Below are 18,757 nucleotides of genomic sequence, written 5' to 3' on the forward strand. Positions count from 1 at the left end.
TAGGCTTACTTGAGAATTTCCTTTTCTTGACATTATTTGTAACATTTGACACTTTTGAGCATTTATCTTCATTCTTGAAACATTTTCTTTATTTTAAGGTACCTTAGATCTGCATGCCTTGTTTCCTATCTTTTTACCAAAAAAGGCTAGGTTTCTCTGTGGCTCTAGCAATAGCCACTGGTCTAAAAATTAAAATCATGTTTTCAAAAAACAAAAGCTTGTTTATTATAGTGGTTAAAATCAGAGTATTTGAAATCCGTTTTAGATTGAACTCCTGGCCCTGCCACTTATGAGGACCCTAGGGAAATGACTTCACTTCCCTCAACCTAATTTTACTCATCTGTAAAATATGGACAATGGGTGTATTAAATGGGAAGAGTGCATATAAAGCACTTAGCACCCTGCTGAGCACATAAATTCTCAATACTCAATAAATATTAGTTGTTGATGTTACCATATTACATCTTCACCATTTAGATTTTTTTTTTTTTTAAGATTTTATTCATTTGACAGAGACACAGTGAGAGAGGAAACACAAGCGGGGAGTGGGAGAGGGAGAAGCAGGCTTCCCGCGGAGCAGGGAGCCCGATGCGGGGCTCGATCCCAGGACCCTGGGACCATGACCTGAGCCGAAGGCAGACGCTTAACGACTGAGCCACCCAGGCACCCCACCATTTAGATTTTTTTTAAAGAGTTTTATTTCCACCTTGTTCCTGTAATCCATCATTCATATTTTAGAAAATTGAAGATTTTGTTCATGACAAAGCCAATTAAAATTAGCCAAATGTTTAAGCTGTATGTTCACAACATAGTATTAACTTGACGATTATTTGTGATATAATTGACTAACAAAATAGATACAATTTTTCTATTTCAGTATTCCAAATGGTATGGTATTTCAGTGATTATGTCTTATCAGTAGTTAATTCTTTTTGCTAAGCGTTGGGAAATGACTTATAAATAGTGACCAGGTAAGTTCATAGAATACTAAAATGAATTGAATATGCAATTATTATATATACAGAATAACTTTTTCAAAAGTAGAGTTGTAAATACATATCAAAGTAGAGTACATACAAAGTGAAACAAAACTAAGGACAGTATATTTATACAAAAAATTAACACTATGAAAGGTCAAGTCTATTTTGAACAAAACTGTATTTATATGGAGAATAATCTTAGGCAAAGAGTAGTTCCTAAATATCAGTACTTTTCCTAAACAACCAGTTACTTTTTACCTCTACATAGATTAATTCAGTACCCAGATATGGGAAGTCCTGGTGAATTTGCTTGACTTTTTCTTCAAATGGATTGATGCTATTTTAATATTGTATTTTTTCAGTGCATTTCTGTCTTTCATGTTCTTTAAACATTTCAGTTCCTTTATTAGGTAGAGGGAAGAACTTAACACTACAAGTAAAGATTCTTTTTACCTTTTCAGTTTTAAATGTAAAGACCTTGTAATTTGATAAGTTTGTATATTCTCTTTACATCCAAAAAGTCAGTTTTACCAGATCCAAAATCCTTGACTCACATTTTCTTTCCTTATTTTAAATATGTTTCTCCGTTTTTCTTTTGGCATGAAATGTTGCTATTAAAAAGCTAATAATTGCCCCCCACCAAAAAAAGCTAATTGTTGCCTAACTTTTTTGCTTTATAACTCATTTGCTGTTTTTGTCAGTGTCAACAGGATTTTTTCTTTTTCTTTAATTCCCAGTAATTTCACTAAACTTTATCTTGGGGTTGGTCATTTTAGGTTGATAGTCTCATGTGTGCACTTCGCTCTTTCAATATGTAGTTCAGATCTTTTTAGTATTTGACCTGTTTCCTTGCTTTGGTTTTGTTTTTTTAAGCTGGGCATGGACCCCAATGCAGGGCTTGAACTCACGACCCTGAGATCAAGACCTGAGCTGAGATCAAGAGTTGGACGCTTAACTGACTGACCCACCGGGGCACCCCCTTGCTTTGTTTTTTGTTGTTGTTGTTCAGGGACTTACTATTTGTGGGTTGGATCTTCTTTGCCTATCTTTACTATTTTCTGAGGTAAATTCACTTTTGATCAATTTTTTTATCTCTTAACTTCCTTTTTCTTTCATTTTATTTTTTTAAAGATTTTATTTATTTATTTGACAGAGAGAGACACAGCGAGAGAGGGAACACAAGCAGGGGGAGTGGGAGAGGGAGAAGCAGGCTTCCCGCAGAGCAGGCTCGATCCCAGGACCCTGGGATCATGACCTGAGCCGAAGGCAGATGCTTAAGGACTGAGCCACCCAGCACCTCTCTTTTTTATTTTAAAGTTCTTTCTCCTTTGCACCTCTGTGTCTTTTTTTTTTTTTTTAAGACTTTATTTATTTATTTGACAGAGAGAGACACAGCGAGAGAGGGAACACAAGCAGGGGGAGTGGGAGAGGGAGAAGCAGGCTTCCCGCTGAGCAGGGAGCCTGATGCGGGGCTCGATCCAGGACCCTTGGGATCATGACCTGAGCCAAAGGCAGGTGCTTAACGACTGAGCCACCCAGGCACCCCACACCTCTGTTTCTCTTAAAAGCATTATTGTTGTGTTTATTTGCTGTTCTTATAGTTCTTTTGGTTTTGTCTTTTTTTAAAATTCTTTATTTAAATTCAATTTAGTTAACATATACTGTATTATCAGTTTCAGGCATAGAATTTAGTGATACAACTGATGCATCAAGTGTCCTTCTTAATGCCCATCACCCAATTACCCCATCCCCCCACCTACCTCCCCTCCAGCAACCCTCACTTTGTTTCCTAGAGTTCACGTCTCTTACGGTTTGCCTCCCTCTCTATTTTCATCTTACTTTTTTTTCTTCCCTTCCCCTATGTTCATCTGTTTTGTTTCTTAAATTCCACATATGAGTTGAAATCATATGGTATTTGTCTTTCTCTGACTGACATTTCGCTTAGCATAATACCCTCTAGTTCCAGCTATATCATTGCAAATGGCAAGATTTCATTCTTTTTGATGGCTGAGTAATATTCCATTGTGTATATGTGTGTGGGTACACACACACACACACACACATACATCTTCTTTATCTATTCATCTGTCGATGGACATCTGGGCTCTTTCCATATTTTGGCTGTTATGGACATGGCTGCTATAAACATTGGGGTGTATGTGCCACTTGGAATCACTATGTGTGTATCCTTTGGATAAATACCTAGTAGTGCAATTGCTGAGTGGTGGCATAGCTCTATTTTTAACTTTCTGAAGAACCTCCATGCTGTTTTCCAGAGTGGCTGCACCATTTTGCATTCCCACCAACAGTGTAAGAGGGTTCCCCTTTCTCTACATCCTCACCAACATCTGTTGTTTCCTGAGTTGTTCATTTTAGCCATTTTGACCGGTGTGAAGTGATATCTTATTGTGGTTTTGATTTGTAGTTCCCTGATGCCAAGTGATGTTGAGCATTTTTTCATGTGTTTGTTGGCCATTTGTATGTCTTCTGCGCATTTCTTGACTGGGTTGTTTTTTGGGTGTTGAGTGTGATAAATTCTTTACAGATTTTGGATACTAGCCCTTTATCTGATAAGATATTTACAAATATCTTCTCCCATTCCATAGGTTGCCATTTTCTTTTAGTTTTGTCTTACTTTCAGGAATTAATTTTTTCTTACAATTCTTTTCTGAGTTTTTCTCTTTCTGATTTTTGTTCTTTCATGTAACATTTTCTTTAATGTCTTTTTGTTCATTTTGGAAATCATTGAGTTCATTCTGAAATAATAGTGGGTTGTGACCATTTGGGATAATAATAGTGGGATATGGTCATTTGTGGTCATATCTTTCAGGCACACTTTCATTGTAGGAATCTTCTCTTTTATCTTACAGTAACTTTTTTTTAAAAGATTTTTTTCATCCATTCGAAAGAGAGAGAACACGAGCAGGGTGTGGGGCAGAGGGAGAAGGAGAAGCAGACTCCCTGCTGAGCAGGGAACCCAACATGGGCTCCCAGGACCCTGAGATCATGACCAGAGCTGAAGGTAGACGTTTAATAGACTGAGCCACCCAGGCATCCCATTTACAATAACTTCATGGGATTTTTGACTTTAATACACGTAAAACTGTTTTTTCTAAACCTTGAAAAGAAAGTTTAGTTCAGGATTGCTTTCCTAACTTCAAATTTTAGAGTCAGAATATGTTTTGTATTAATTGAAAACAGAGGACCCTAAAACTATGTTTTGTATTCATTTATGAGATGGTCATTCAATCCAGCCTAAGAAGGGGACACAGGAGAGGAGCAGGAAGAAAGTTTACCCTAGAGAAACAAAGTCACCACATGCCACAAGGGAGCCACATGGAGGGAGCAATAAGGGAGAGGGTTCAACAAAGCAAGTTAGGGAGGGGACAGAGAGAGTGAGTGGGAGAAAAACAAAGGAACCTGTGGACAAGTGCCTTTATTGGAGTTAGTGGTGATGTTCCAAAGCAGAAGGTGTGAGGGGATTTCTTTGGTACATTTGTATGTCACTAGCCCACAGTCAAGCGAGGACAAGAAGAGGAACTTGCGGCAGGCAGGTGCACGTGGCAACTTGCTTTCTGAAATTTCTTGGTCTGTGCTCCTCTCCCATTTTATCTGGACCATCTTTCTTTCATATCTGTTGTTCCTGTCTTGCCCAGTTTTGATTCTTACCAGTCCTGCCTCCTGTCCTTCAAGGGAGTCATGGTTGGTCAGTTTTTAGTTCACAGAGCTAGACTGCTCTAGCCCCTCAACATCTTACTGTGGGCTTCTCACATTCACCTGTTCTCATGTTGGTCTCTTGTGGCTTCCGGTGAGTAACCTGTTGGCTGTTCTTGACTTCTTTTGTTCTCAGGTACATTAATTCCCTTGACTCATCCTGCACAAATACTGGTAATGTTAATGCCATACGGGTCTTGTAGCTTTTGGTAGTTTGTTTCCACCCTTTTGAATTTTGGAGTTTGTGGAGATACGTTGTCATTTGTTAATGTTTTCTGTGGGTTTATGGTTTTTCTATTTAATCTCTGTTTTTATATGGGGCATTCAGGAGATTAAAAATCTATGCTGCCATACAATAATCTTTCCAGAATTCCTTTCTGGAGGACTTTAAATAAATTGGAGTTTCTTTTTCTTAAAGATTTGATAGAACACTCTTTGAAACTATCTGGTCCAATGTGTTTTTGTGATTAACTCTTTGAAAACTTTCTCTGTATCTCTATGATAATTTGTATGTCAGATTACAAGCTCTTCTGGAGTCAGTTTGATTTGTATATTCCTAGAAAATTATCCACTTCCTCCATGCCCTCAAATTTATTAAAATTCTTTGTTTTTTTAATAGCCTCTGTATCAGTGGCTAGTACTTCATTTTCATTTCTTACTTTGTCTGCTGTGTTTGCCTTCACTTCTTGCATTGGTTAATTATAGGTGGTTCTTTCTCCCCCAAAGAACCAGCTCTTGAATTGATCAGTTCTTCTGATTTCTTCAGTTAGATGCTTAATTCACTTCTTTTTTTATTTTTTCTTGTTCATTAATATAATTAAAAACCTTTGAAATTTCTCCTGAGAACTGCTTTAGCTATATGTCATAAATTCTGATATGTCTTATTTGTTTTCTGAATACTTTGAAATTTTAGGTTTGATTTACTCTCTGGCCCAAGAATTGTTTGAGAGAGATTTAAAATTTTCCAGAAGGTAGACATTATTATTTTCTAGTTTTGTTATTAACTTCTCTTTTTTTTGTTATTTATTAAGATTTTTTTAGCAACCCGGGGTGCTGGGTGGCTCAGTTGTTGGGCGTCTGCCTTCGGCTCGGGTCATGATCCCAAGGTCCTGGGATCGAGCCCCGCATCAGGCTCCCTGCTCAGCGGGAAGCCTGCTTCTCCCTTTCCCACTCCCCCTGCTTGTGTTCCCTCTCTTGCTGTGTCTCTCTCTGTCAAATAAATAAAATCTTAAAAAAAAAAAAAAAAAGATTTTTTTTTTAGCGACCCAACATGGTTACATTTATTTACATTTGTTATGTTTATTACAGCCTAATTAAATGTTCTGTGGACATTGAGAAGTAGATATATTTTCTGTTTTATGTTAAAACTCCATTATATGTTGATTAGGTAATCTTAATTAGGTCCTTTCTTCCTTTTCATTTTTGTAGAAGGTGTCCATTTACTCTATGTAAAACTGAGAAAGTCCCTGCTAATGTGTTTCAGTTTTTTTCTCATATTTTCTGTGGTTTTGCTTGAATGCTGGAGTGCTTGAATAGGATTCCTTACTGCTAGATCTTCATTATGGATCAAAATCTTTATTATTATGAAGCATACTTCTTTGGTCTTCTTTGTAACGTTTTCTCTGAATTCAGTCCTGTCTGATATTGCAATCATGAATGCAGCTTTCTTATTTATATTTGCTTAGTATACCTTTGCCTACCCTTTAATTTTCAGTCTTTCTGAATCACTTTATACTAGATACATCTCTTTTAAAAACATTTAAGTCAAAATTTAATTTTGATAAGTAGAGCATAAAATTAACTTTTAGATTTTTATACATAGCATAAAGTTGGATTTTATTTATTAGACAGACTGGGGTTTTTCTTTAATAGGTAAGTTTAGGTCATTTTTTATTTACTGATACATGTTTGATTTTAATTTTGTCATCAGAAGATGTTAGGCTTTGTTCATGTGGCTTTTTCCTTTTTTATATCATTCATTGTATGATCCATTATTATAGTTGCAGTTTTGTATGTGTTCTCTGATTATTTGTAAGCTCTTCATTTTTTACTTGTGCGTTGAATTTTTAACTAGAGCGTAACATGTTTAATTTTTTTCCCTTAACTTCTCATTTAAGATTTCAGTCCTATAGGAAGAATAGAAATGGTACCTGAACATCTGCTTATCATTCAACTAGATTCACCAGTTGTTAATATTTTGCTGCATTTGCTTTATTTTTGTCTGTATCTACATATTTTTATTCCTGAGTATTTGAAGGTAACTTCTAAACAAATCCTTCATCCCTAACTACTTCAGCATGTGTTTCTCAAGAACAAGGACATTTTCTTACTTAGGCACAATACCAGTATCACACCCAAGTACTTCAACACTGTTAAAATATCTATATGGAGTCCATATTTAAACTTCCCCAGTTGTCTCAATAATGTCCTTTTATAGCCTTTTTGTTTGTTTGTTAAGGATCAATCTTTTTGCCCCCTTTAATCTAGATCAGTCTGCCAGCCTTTTCTTTTTCCCCATGAAAAATTCAGGTAGTTGATCTTGTAAAATGTCCCAACATCTGGAGTTAGACGTCTGTTTCCTCCTGACTAGATGCAGTTAAATTTTCTTGGCAAGAATCATCATAGGTGATTATCCTTCTCATTCCATCACTCAAGAGGTACATATTATCAGTTTGTCCCATTATTGGTCATGCTACATTTAATCACATGGCTGAGGTAGCATCAGTTCTGTGTTTGTTATAGTATCTTTTGACTTCTTCCTATGGGCAATGACTAGATATTTTTCTATTTCCATCTCATTTTAATCATTTATTTTCTCATTTTAAAACATGCTTATACTTCTGTTATTTGACTTACTGATTTGAAGTATCTTTTGACCTCAGCTGTAGAAGATGAGGAAGATGAAAAATTCAAATTACACTATCTCCCACCTTTTTTCCCTCTTCTCTTCCAACTTTGTTTATTCATTCACTTCTCTTTAAAATGAAGAAAAGGAAACATAAACTTAATACAGTAGTTATAAAAATGACTGAAAACATCCTTCAGGTCAGTGTTTTCAGTTGTGTGGGTAAAGCCCACCCATGGGACGCACTGTGGCTGGAGCAGTTGGAAGAGACTGGCTGGGAAAACAGGGAGAGCTTGTTGACAGGTGTGGGGTTTGGATTTGGACTATTATTTGGACTGTTGCTACTTGTCATCTACCACACTTTAAAATGTTGATTAACCATTCTTTATTCTTGGTTTGACCTTTCTAATCTAAAAATTGTAAGCTCTAATCTGAGGAGTAGAATTAATTTCTGGATTGCAGTAGTAAGCAGCTGAGTACTTGGCTGGGACCAGTATCAAGCAGGAGGCCACCCCTGATCCTCAGATCTGCTTACTCCTCACCTTCGTTTTATGCCTTCTCCATTTCTGTGCCTAAGTGTGCCTTATTTCTTTTTCCTCAGGTCTCCCAGTTGCTGGGCAAACCTCAGAATTTGTTAACCAAGTGTTAGAGAAGACTGCAGAAGGCAATCCCACTGGAGGCCTTGTAGGACTAAGGATACCAACATCAAAAGTGTAATCAGCCTCATTGGACCACTGGTCAGAAATGTCTGTGTTTGTCACGTTATTCATTGTAAATTTTCATTCTGTTTTGCATGTCAGTTTAGCATTATGTAAACATTTACGATTAGGTTACATTGTTTTAAGAACTAAGTAGCATAAGTGAAGCATGATCCAAAATACTTGATTATTGCATTTTCAGAGCATAAACCATGGTTAAAACTGCTACTGGCATCAGAATCGAAACTCACACATTTAAGTAAATGTTCAGATACAGATTGCAAAAATCTGTTGAAGTAAAACATTCGGGAGGAGCGAAATTAGTAAATGCCAAATATTGTGGCAGGTTTATGCTCTGAACCACACAAAAAAAATTGAGGAAGCATTTTTTTAAACAGTCAGTTTAGATTGTTTTTAGAATTATTCCTTTTGTTCTGATTTTCCACAACCATTAATCTCACTTGTACATGGCACAACCCAGCACTCATGCCCATGTGCCATATTAGAAGTTCATTTTCCGAGCTCAATATGGTATATATAAATATATATATAAATATATATATAATGTCTGTGCAAGTAAGAAAAAAAAGCATATTCTTTGTGCCTTGTATTTTGGGGAAACTATAAAACTGGTAATATTTTGTATGATGAAAACCCTAATGAGGAAACACAAGATACATAGATGGAAAAATTATGGGGTTTAAATGTTTTTTTGTTCCAACTCTTTTTCAGATTTTTTGAATGTATATAGGACTATGTTGAAATGTAGATATATGCCACAGAGTCTGTGTATTGTATAAAAAACAAAACAAAAAACAAACAAAAAAAAGATGGCTCTAGAAAACTCATATTTCGGTACTTGACCGGAAGAAGACAAATACTTGCACATTATTGCGATTGTTTTATTTTTTGTACCAAAGACAAATGCAACTGATATGGCAAACTGCCAGTCTAAGTAAAGTTTTGCACAGCTTACATGATACTGTATGAATGTATGAAAAAAAAAGGAGAAAAAAAAAGAAAAATGAAAAGGTCAGGGTTAGGGATCTTACTGAACTGTGAATTTTATTTCTGTTTGGGTCCAATTATCTACAGAAGGAGCATCCACACACACAAATATTATTTTGCTGTTCCTCTAGTTCGCTTCCATAGTAGATAAGTTGGTGGCCATTTAGATGTCTGTAAGTCTTTTTATTTCTGCACTTATTGTAGGAAATTTTAATATATTTCATTTTAGTAAGCTATTGGTAAAATAGTTTTTGACCTTGAAAATTAAAGTTTATTTAGCTTATTGTAGTATACTTCCACCAAACAACCAAAATACAGATTATTTTTATTGTATTATGTATATATATATATGTAAAGAAAGAAAAAAGCTAAAAATATCTAATTCTTTAGTTGCCACTTTTCCAATTGATGTATTATTGTGCATGTAATATTTTCAAAGATCAACACAAGCTTAAAACAAAAAAACAATTTATAGATTTTTATATTTTTGTACAGGTATTTTCAAACTAGCTTCTTCAGACTTACATGTGACTTCTTCTATAGTTTCTAGAACTGAGAAATATTAACACATTTAGTTTTTAGGTGCTCTTTTTTGCTCACATAAAACAGCTTCATTAGTCAGTGTTTTAACTGTGTTAAAGCTTTACGTCTTGATGAGAAATTTCTTGTGTCAAGGCAGCATTATAAACCTTCCCCACAGTTCTTTCCATTCTGTCTCTCTTACTGTTTGATTCTCAAATCTTGTATTTTGAACTCTGAAGACTGGTGGCATAAAAACTATACTTTTAAAAAGATCCTATCTAGCCAGAAAAAAATACCAAAAATTTCAGACCTAGCTGCTGGGAAATTATCTATTTCTCCAACCGTTTCTCCATTACCCCCTGGAGAATTTATTCCTTAATTATATTTTGTCCTAATAGTGTTTCTTTTTCTTCTACTTTATCCCCTCTCCCTCCCACCCCCCCCCACTTGTAAGCCATAGCATCTGAAGCTATAGCTTATAAAGTTTGATTCTAAAACACACAGTAACAACTGAACAATGTTGCTTATATGCTTCTTTGACATCATGAAAAGGAAACTCCTAGAAGGATTGTCTTAACACCTTAGCTGAACTGTGATGCACAAGATTTTCCTGTGTGCTTGGTGGAAACATACCTGGTTAGTGCATTCATGCTACACAGATGATAAGCTCAGAGCTAATGGTTTAAAAGAATGTAAGCTCGTTGTTTAAAGTTTTTCCTTTTTAGATGGAGAAGGCAAAGCACAGGCTTATAACTTAGAAGTATATGAAGTTTTGACAGAGTGTGTTTAGTAAATTGAAACATGTTCCAAAATGTGGCAGTTTTGCAATCAGGTGAAAATCACTTCATGATAGAGATTCAGCTGATGAGGTTTATAAAATTGCCCCTTTCTAGCTGCTCTGTTCGGAATTCTGGTTTTTGATACTTTTTTCCTGTCTGCAAACCAGAATTTGATTTTTTGGTCTTGCATTTCAAAAAAAAAAAAAAAAAAAAAGACTTTGAATCTGTTTAGTAGATTCCATATCCTTGCATTTCAGTGTTTTATATGTACTACTTAAGTTAAATAGTTAAAAGCTTTTAAATAGTTGAGCTTTTTAATGTTGACACTTTATTTTGTACCTATTTATATATGTATGTATATCTTAGAAAAGCACTTTGTTAAAAAAAAAATTGCATTTTATATGATTCCTGCCATTTGCTGCTAAATCTGGGCTGGTCAGAATGCTGCAGCGATACTTGATCTAAATAAAAACCTGGCAGTAAAATGTAGAGTGAAAGTTAAATCCTCTTGCTGTTTTAACTTTATCATAAAGATGACATAGGCAAGCTGTGCAGCTTTACATTTTAACCAGGGGACTCTGTGGCATTTAAAACCGTCTAGAAATGGTTGTACTTTAATGCCAGTAATAATCTGCTTCCTCTATTGTCATTAAAATATATGCGTTTAGTGTATCACACAAACAAATCTTAAAAGGGTAACGTAAAAACCCCAACAATTGTACATGTTCTGTTTTTGAAGATTGTGGCATGTGTTTTTGGGTGAAGATCATTAGAGCAGAGCTCTCTAAAGGTTTTCTGTGTTCATACATGGTATACAGATAGCTCATAATGAAGTCCAGAATCTTACTTTAAGTGAAGGCATTGTGAATTCACCTCAAATAAACCCATTGTTCCAAAAGCAATTATAAACTTTGACTCTAGTACTACTATGATTTAAAAAAAATACAAAAAACGTTCTTCCTCGTTTCAGATACACTGGATTCTTTATAGAGTTTGTCTCCATGTGAAAGCATGCTGTCCAGTTGTTCTTGTTAAGATCTTGTCTGAGTTTTGAATTGGGTGCCACACTTTTTCAGTCAATATGATTGCTTGTTCTACTGTACCATGTATGATTCTTGTCCTTTCCTATATCCTTCATGACAGATTATGATGTGGCTTTATATTGTGCCTTACTTGTACATTTAAACTTAACGTCTTCATTCCCTTCCACTTCCTAAATCTTTCACTTTGACCTTTTTGGTAAGAGAATCAGAGCAATTATAAAAACATCATGAAGGATTTCAGATGGGTATGGTTTCCAATTCCCTCTCTTTATAGTTATTTTATATTTGTATGAAAGACCAGTTTTGAATGGTCTTTAAATACGAGAGGGAAAGACTAGCAGTAATTTCACTACATCCCTTGTTTCTGACTTTCATGAATTTGTCCTACATCTTCTTTCTGATGCTTGACTTGATTTGCTCCTTAGCAATAGTCTGCATTTAAAGAAAGGTGTGTTCAGTTCATCAGCTTGAAATTGACTATTTCATCTTTCCAGAATTTTTTAGGAGAAGAATACTCGTTTTGTTTGTTTTATAAAACAGATGACAAGTCTCTTTAAAAGAAACAGAAGTACAGTACTTTTGAAATACAATGCTGTTAGTTTGGATTTCTTTTTTTTTATATATAATATTCATACAATTATCTGATGTTTGCCTTCATTAATAAAGCTGTTAGTTTATTCACCAAAATGTCAAGAATGGATGTGCTTTTCTTTATTCCATACATTTAAAAATATTTTAGCTGCTAAGATTTAGTTAACTTTCTAAGAAACAAATTCAAGTTGCCTTCAGCAGGAATTAACAAAAGCTTATGTTCCCTTTCTTTATATAGTCTTCCTACAATTCTGTTCAAGTATTTTCTAATTAATTATGTAAGAGAATGTTAGCATCTCTCCAAATCTTGAAACTTGAATTTTGAGAATGCATTGAATTATGCTTTCAGTGTTAAAGTAAAAGGTTTCAATTATCCTTCTAGTGAAGTCTATTGTGGAATACCATTTCCCATGGAACTGAGGCCATTTCCACAACTTTGCACAGAATTGCAGTCTTGTTCTTCCCTTGGATCATGACAAATAAGTCTCACACAGTGCCGTAATACTTGTGGATTCTTTTGTAATCTTTGTAATCTTAATAAGGGCATTATGAGAAGATGACTCCATGTTTTTTTAATATTTCAAACACATTGGGATGTAACAATGAATGTCAACTGTAGGAATGGTTGTTTCGTTTTAAGGAATAAGCATGTTGGGGAAAGATGATGAAAATGTACTACTGACAGTTTTACACTTCCATAGGCAAGTGGGATTATGTGTTGAAGCATAATCCTCATGCTTAGTAAACTGACCGAAAATTGTAGAAATTACACCTAGGAACTGAATTATGCCAAATTGCCATTTTTCTTCAGAAAAGAGAGGTTAGGGTGTAGTAGTGAGGGAGTAGAACCTTAAAACTACTTCCAAATAGTATTTTGGAATTGAAGACTTGGTGACTAGAGAAGAACATCAGAGTTGGGTATTTCAGTGTGCCAAGTTTGGGTGAACTAGGTTTGCCTCTTTCATAACAATGTAAACACAATGGTGTAGTTAATTAAATTCTGGGTGGATGGGAGCGGGACTGATTACTGTGTCTTGCCCTTCGCCCTTTGTTTTTTTCGGAACCAAATAACAGAAATGTGTATGTGTGTACTGTATCTGCCTTTCCACCACATTTTTATGACACTGTATTCCACTGCCTGCTTTTTTTTACCTTCTTTCCCTAGGATTTGTCCTATAACTTAGCATTTGTGATTAACAGTGATACTAGGGCTGACCGCACATAAGAAGTCACAAGAGAAGAGCGGAAGGGCAAGAATTCAGAGCATTTGTTCATACGATGTGGCAACCTCTTTTGCATAGTGGCGTAGGATCCTGTTTGTAATGCTATCATAAATATTCTGTAGTTTTGTTTCCCCATTACCCCAACTGGAGCTATGAAACTTTTTATTGGATTCAGTCTTGTCTTTTGTCTAGAAAGAATTTTATCTTGTTGACGCATGAGCTGTTTAAAAATTATTCTATTAAATGTTGGTTAATAGTTGTGCAGTTTTTCTTTTCAGAAGAAAAGGCAATTCAAATGTTGCCTTTGTTTTCTGTCACCTTCCAACCCCTCAGCACTTCTAGTCAGATACAGATTCATCAGTGTATGCAACATCCTTTGTAATTTAAAATAAAAAAAGATGAAAAGGTTTTGAATTGTTTGCCTCATGTTTTCGCCCCTTCTCTGTTGCTTTTCTTTTGCTTACCAAGGTAACCATCTGTGCCTCTGCAAGATAACCCACTGCAAAGAAATTCCAGACTAAAGACAGCCGTGAACCGTGAATTGTGCTGCCTCCCTCTTGGTGCAGGACATAAAGAGCTAACATTTTGGACACTTTGGGCTGATTTTTCAGTACTCTAGTGAAATGTATTATGGAGAATTATTTATTGATGAAAACATTTGCATTCTTCATAGTTTGGAGCACAGTTTAGTTTACACGTATTTTTTCCTCTTTGATTCTTCGGTTAAGCAAGGGAAATAAACTGTTTTGAGTCTCTCCTGACTTAAACATTTGTATGTGTTTAATAATTCAAAGCAAGTCTCTGAGATAGGCTGGACATATACACAATCTTCTTCTTTTTTTTTTTTTTAAAGATTTTATTTATTTGAGAGCGAGAGAGAGCACTAGCAGGGGGAGGGGCAGAGGGCGAAGCACTCTCCTCTGCTGAGCAGGGAGCCCAGGAACCTGGGATCATGATCTGAGCTGAAGGCAGATGCTTAACCAACGGAGCTACCCAGGTGCCCCCATATACAGAGAGTCTTACTTCAGGGGACCTGAGTGAACACCGCTGAAGCAGTGTGTTCCTTCAAATGCTGAACATTTGTTTAGCATATTATTTTGCCAAGATTTGTGCTAGGTAGAGATATCCAGGACCTCACAATTTGCTGAGGGGAGGCAGCATGTGAATAAGACAAGAGCTGTTACACATGCAAAGGGTTCCGGGTACATTATTGCTGAGATACTTGCAAGGACACAGGTACCACATCCAGTAGGGTATGCTAGAGAAGAATCAACAGGCTTGTGTTCATGACATCCCAGGATTCTTGAAGTTCTTTTTGCTTCATTTGAGTGACATTGGGGCTGAAGTGGAGATAGCCTCTCATGGACTTGACCTCCATCCAAACCACCCCTCACAGGAGCCTCCATCATGGTCTGGGAACTTTTAAGGAGCTGGGTGAGCCTGGGTGGCTCAGATGGTTGAGCGTCTGCCTTCGGCTTGGGTCATGGTCTTGGGGTCCTGGGATCGAGCCCCGCATCGGGCTCCCTGGTTGGCGGGGAACCTGATTCTCCCTCTCCCTCCACTGCTCCCCCTGCTTGTGCTCTCTCTTTCTGTCAAATAAATAAAATCTTTGAAAAACAGGAAACATTTTGTGGGTAGCACCTAGTTAAATGGGTCATTCAGTTGCCACTCCTCACCCACAGTGGTTCAGAACCAGGAGAGCTCTTCAGCCAGAAAGACATAAAGTTGGGAAATGCTTTAATATCCCAGCTGAAGGGTTTAGAATAAGAAAAGGGTGTTAGGAAGTCTAGAAGGCAGGGGTGGCTGGCATTCATTAAACCCCTGCTAGGTGCTTTCCTTTCAAGTAACTCAGCTCTCAGTGGTGCAGTGAGGTGGGTGGTCATGTCCATTTTACAAAAGAGAATAGACTCAGATAAGGGGACTCACTTGAGACCCAGCGTATATGATACCCCCAATTGAAACTCCAGTCTGCTCCTGCACTCAGAGACAATTCATACTCCTAAAGGACCAGGCCAGGTCACAGGCAATATTTGAATGGATATCTGTGTAGGAGGGAGATAATGGGCTTAGAATCTGAAAACCAGAACTAAAGCCAAAAACTATGAGGCGCCTGGGTGGCTCAGTTGTTAAGCGTCTGCCTTCGGCTCAGGTCATGATCCCAGGGTCCTGGGATCGAGCCCAGCATTGCACCCAGCATCGGGCTCCCTGCTCAGCAGGAAGCCTGCTTCTTCCTCTCCCACTCCCCCTGCTTGTGTTCCCTCTCTCGCTGTGTCTCTCTCTGTCAAATATAAATAAATGAATAATAAATAAATAAAATAAATAAATAAATAATAAAGTCAAAAACTAGCAGATGTAATAACCAAAAGCTAATCTCAGGATCTGTGGGTAAAGGTGATAGAAGCAAAAGAACATTGGCAGTAGTCAGTGATTGAGAGCGTGGGTCACTGCATTGTACATCTATCCCTCAAAGATGGCCTCTAGCTTAAGGGCTTAGAATTGGGTTTCTTTGTTAGAAGGGAGCATGCTGGAGGGATGTTTTCTTCTTCAACTGTTGCAGAAAGACTGCGTGGAGACTCAGTTACATAGGAATTTCCAGCAAGAAGCCAGATGTGAAAGGGGCCCAAGGTCATGTGTCCTAAATAGGGAGCTTCTATCTGAGGATCCAAAACTTTTGAGTGACCTGAAAAACGTCAGTTTCTTTAAAAGATATTAGTCTTAAAACATCACCAGGAATGAACTTAAAATGTACAGGGTCTAGATAAAGAAAACTTTAAAATAACATGAAGGACACAGAAGAAGACTTGAACAAATGGAAAGAAAGACCCAAATTCTTAAACCAGAGCAGCCAACAACATGAAGCTGTCAGTCCTCAAAATTAAATTAAAAATTAATGCTCTCTCAAAACATACCCTCATTGTTAAAAAACAAAAAAACAAAGTTCATAGGGGAAAAAAATAATAGCTGGAAGATCCTGGGGGAAAAAAAAGACCGGGCATTTAATCCAAACACATGAAAACACATAAAACTATAAATAAAACTGTCATTTTGGTGCATAAATAGGCCAATAGAACAGAATGGAAGGTCTAGAAATAGATTCAAACATAAGAATTTATTAAGGTAAATGTAGCATCCAGAACCAGTGAAAAAAAGATGGATTCTTCAGAAAACAGGATTGGAACAACTGGGAAACTCTGGAGAAAGAAAAGTTGGCTCTGTATCTCATACAATAAGCCAATATATATCTCAAAATGTATAAATGAACAAATAACAGAAGAAATATGGGCAATTCCTTTAAAACCTGTGGGGTGAGGGTAGGGAGGGTTTTCTAACTTGGATCCCAAATCCAGGAGTCATAAATGAAGATTGATAAATTCTATGTAAAATAAAAATTAAAAAAAAACTTTAAGGCCAAAACCATCATAAGGGAAGTCAAAATTCTATAGCCTATGCAAAAAGCTCATCTCTAAGGGCTAATCCTCCTAATATATAAAGAGCTCCTGGAAACTGGTATGATAAAGAACCACCACCTAATAGAGAAATGAGCAAAGTAAATACAAATAGCACTCAATCTCATTCATGATAAGAGAAATGCAAATTAAAAGATGGCATTTTTCACTTAATCAAATTGGCAAAAGTCCTAGTATTTGTTAACACAGCACGTTGGCGAGGCCATGGGAAAGCAAGCATTTGTACCGCATTTCTAGGAGTATAGATTCATATAACCTCTCTGAAGAGCAATCTGGTAGTATGTACCTAAATTTTAAAAATGCACATATCCTTTGACTAGCCCTTCCGTTTGCACTGGGCAAGTCATTCTCTCTGTGCCTATTTCTTTACGTGTAAAGTGTGGATAATTCTACCTCATAGGGTTGTCGTGAGAGTCAAGTTAGATGACACACATTAAGAACTTAGTACAAAGTGCCGGGCACATAGGAAGTGCTCCAAAAATGTCAGTCATGTCCTAGCAGCTAATGCCCATCGAGATCTTAAACACATGCCACATTACTGCACTGCGCTTGGTGCTTTTCATGTACTACCTCATTTAATCCTCCAGCCAACCCTGTGATTACCACCAGTTAGCCTCAGGATTCTGAGGCACAGAGGTGTGAAGTGGGTTGTCCTGCAGGATTCAAGCAGGGTTGGCTCCCAAGCCTGCAGTACACTCCCTATTAGGTGCAGTGGGATGATAAACACCTTAACGGGCGGTGTGTGGAGCACTGGAGAAACGCAGATGGGCAAGCTACATAGCCCCAAGTGTACAACACTACCCAAGGGGCCATATTTGGTTTTTGAGGGAAGACATGGCTTTCAGTGAAGGCTCTGCCACTTTCAAGTTGGGTAACCTTGGGGCAGGGTTGTTCAGTTTGGGTTTGTTTCGCTTTGATCTACTCTTAGTCCATCTACTGATCTGTAAAACTGGGGTATTGCCTATTTCAAGTGTGGTTGAAGGGTTAAGAGATACACAGCTAAGCATTCAGGTCTTCATAATTTATGCTTGCTGATGTGAACAAAAGTACATGGGGCGGGAGCAAGAGGGGGGAAGCATTCTAAGAAAAGGGAACAGCACATTCCAAAGCTACAGATCCAAAAAGAACTTGAGGAATCCAGGAGAGGGACAGGGTGAGGTGGCTGATGGCCTTGAAGACCAGCTAAGAAACTTTGACTATTTAATAATAAAAATAAAAGAGCCACCATTTGTTGAGGGTCTGCTCTTAATTATTTCCATCAAAACTACTCCAGCGAGGTAGATTTAATAAATCCAACTGTACACAAAAGGAAACTTCCAGGAGCCACAGAAGAGGTGTAGGCAGGGAGGTGACTTGATCAGTTGCGATTTTAGAACCCTTGGACCATGTGTTGAACTGACAGGGGGTGCTCTAAGAGACCTGCCTTGAATTCCATACATTAAAAGTAGTAATAACATTTTTCATTTTTTCATTTGCTCCACAGTTTATATTCACTGTACAACATATGAAAAATATAAGAAAATTTAAAGAAATATAAAAAATTGTTAACTCCACCTTCCAGAGACATCCTAATTGATACTTTCCTTCCAGTCTTTTTTTTTTCTCTATGCAAAAAAATATGTAGTCATTAGAATGGCTCTTAGATAGAAGATGGGGAGAAGCCACTGCAAAAACGCCCTTGATACTCCCTCTCTCTTTCTTCTTCGTTTTCTTAGGACCACACCAAGAAGCGAGGCTGAGTCCAGCGGAATTTTCAGGAGAAGTCCCTAGGACTTGCCGCCTCTACCCTCGCTCGCCTCAGGCCGGTCTCTAGAGGGCGCTGCCGAAAGCCCAGCGCGGAAGGAACGCGACGCGGAAACGCGCTTAAATTTGGGCACCCCCCCTTCC

The 18,757-nt window shown here is 37.2% G+C and overlaps 1 protein-coding gene across 5 annotated transcripts in view; it reads left to right on the top strand.

The window, feature by feature from the left end:
- CREBRF (CREB3 regulatory factor) overlaps positions 1–18,699 on the top strand; it is a 60,996-nt gene extending 42,297 nt beyond the window's left edge. For 4 of the 5 annotated variants that reach the window (XM_036120335.2, XM_078066883.1, XM_078066880.1 and 1 more), the window contains one exon: positions 8,141–13,811. In XM_036120335.2, coding sequence (XP_035976228.1) covers positions 8,141–8,256 — 116 coding nt within the window. In that variant the 3' untranslated portion in view covers positions 8,257–13,811. Of the gene's footprint in view, positions 1–8,140; positions 13,812–18,585 lie in introns of those variants that run through there. The other variant, XM_078066879.1, reaches the window with a different exon arrangement.
- Positions 18,700–18,757: the final 58 nt, after the last annotated feature.

The sequence above is a fragment of the Halichoerus grypus genome, chromosome 2, assembly GCF_964656455.1.
Source record: "Halichoerus grypus chromosome 2, mHalGry1.hap1.1, whole genome shotgun sequence".
Classification (NCBI taxonomy): Eukaryota; Metazoa; Chordata; class Mammalia; order Carnivora; family Phocidae; genus Halichoerus; species Halichoerus grypus.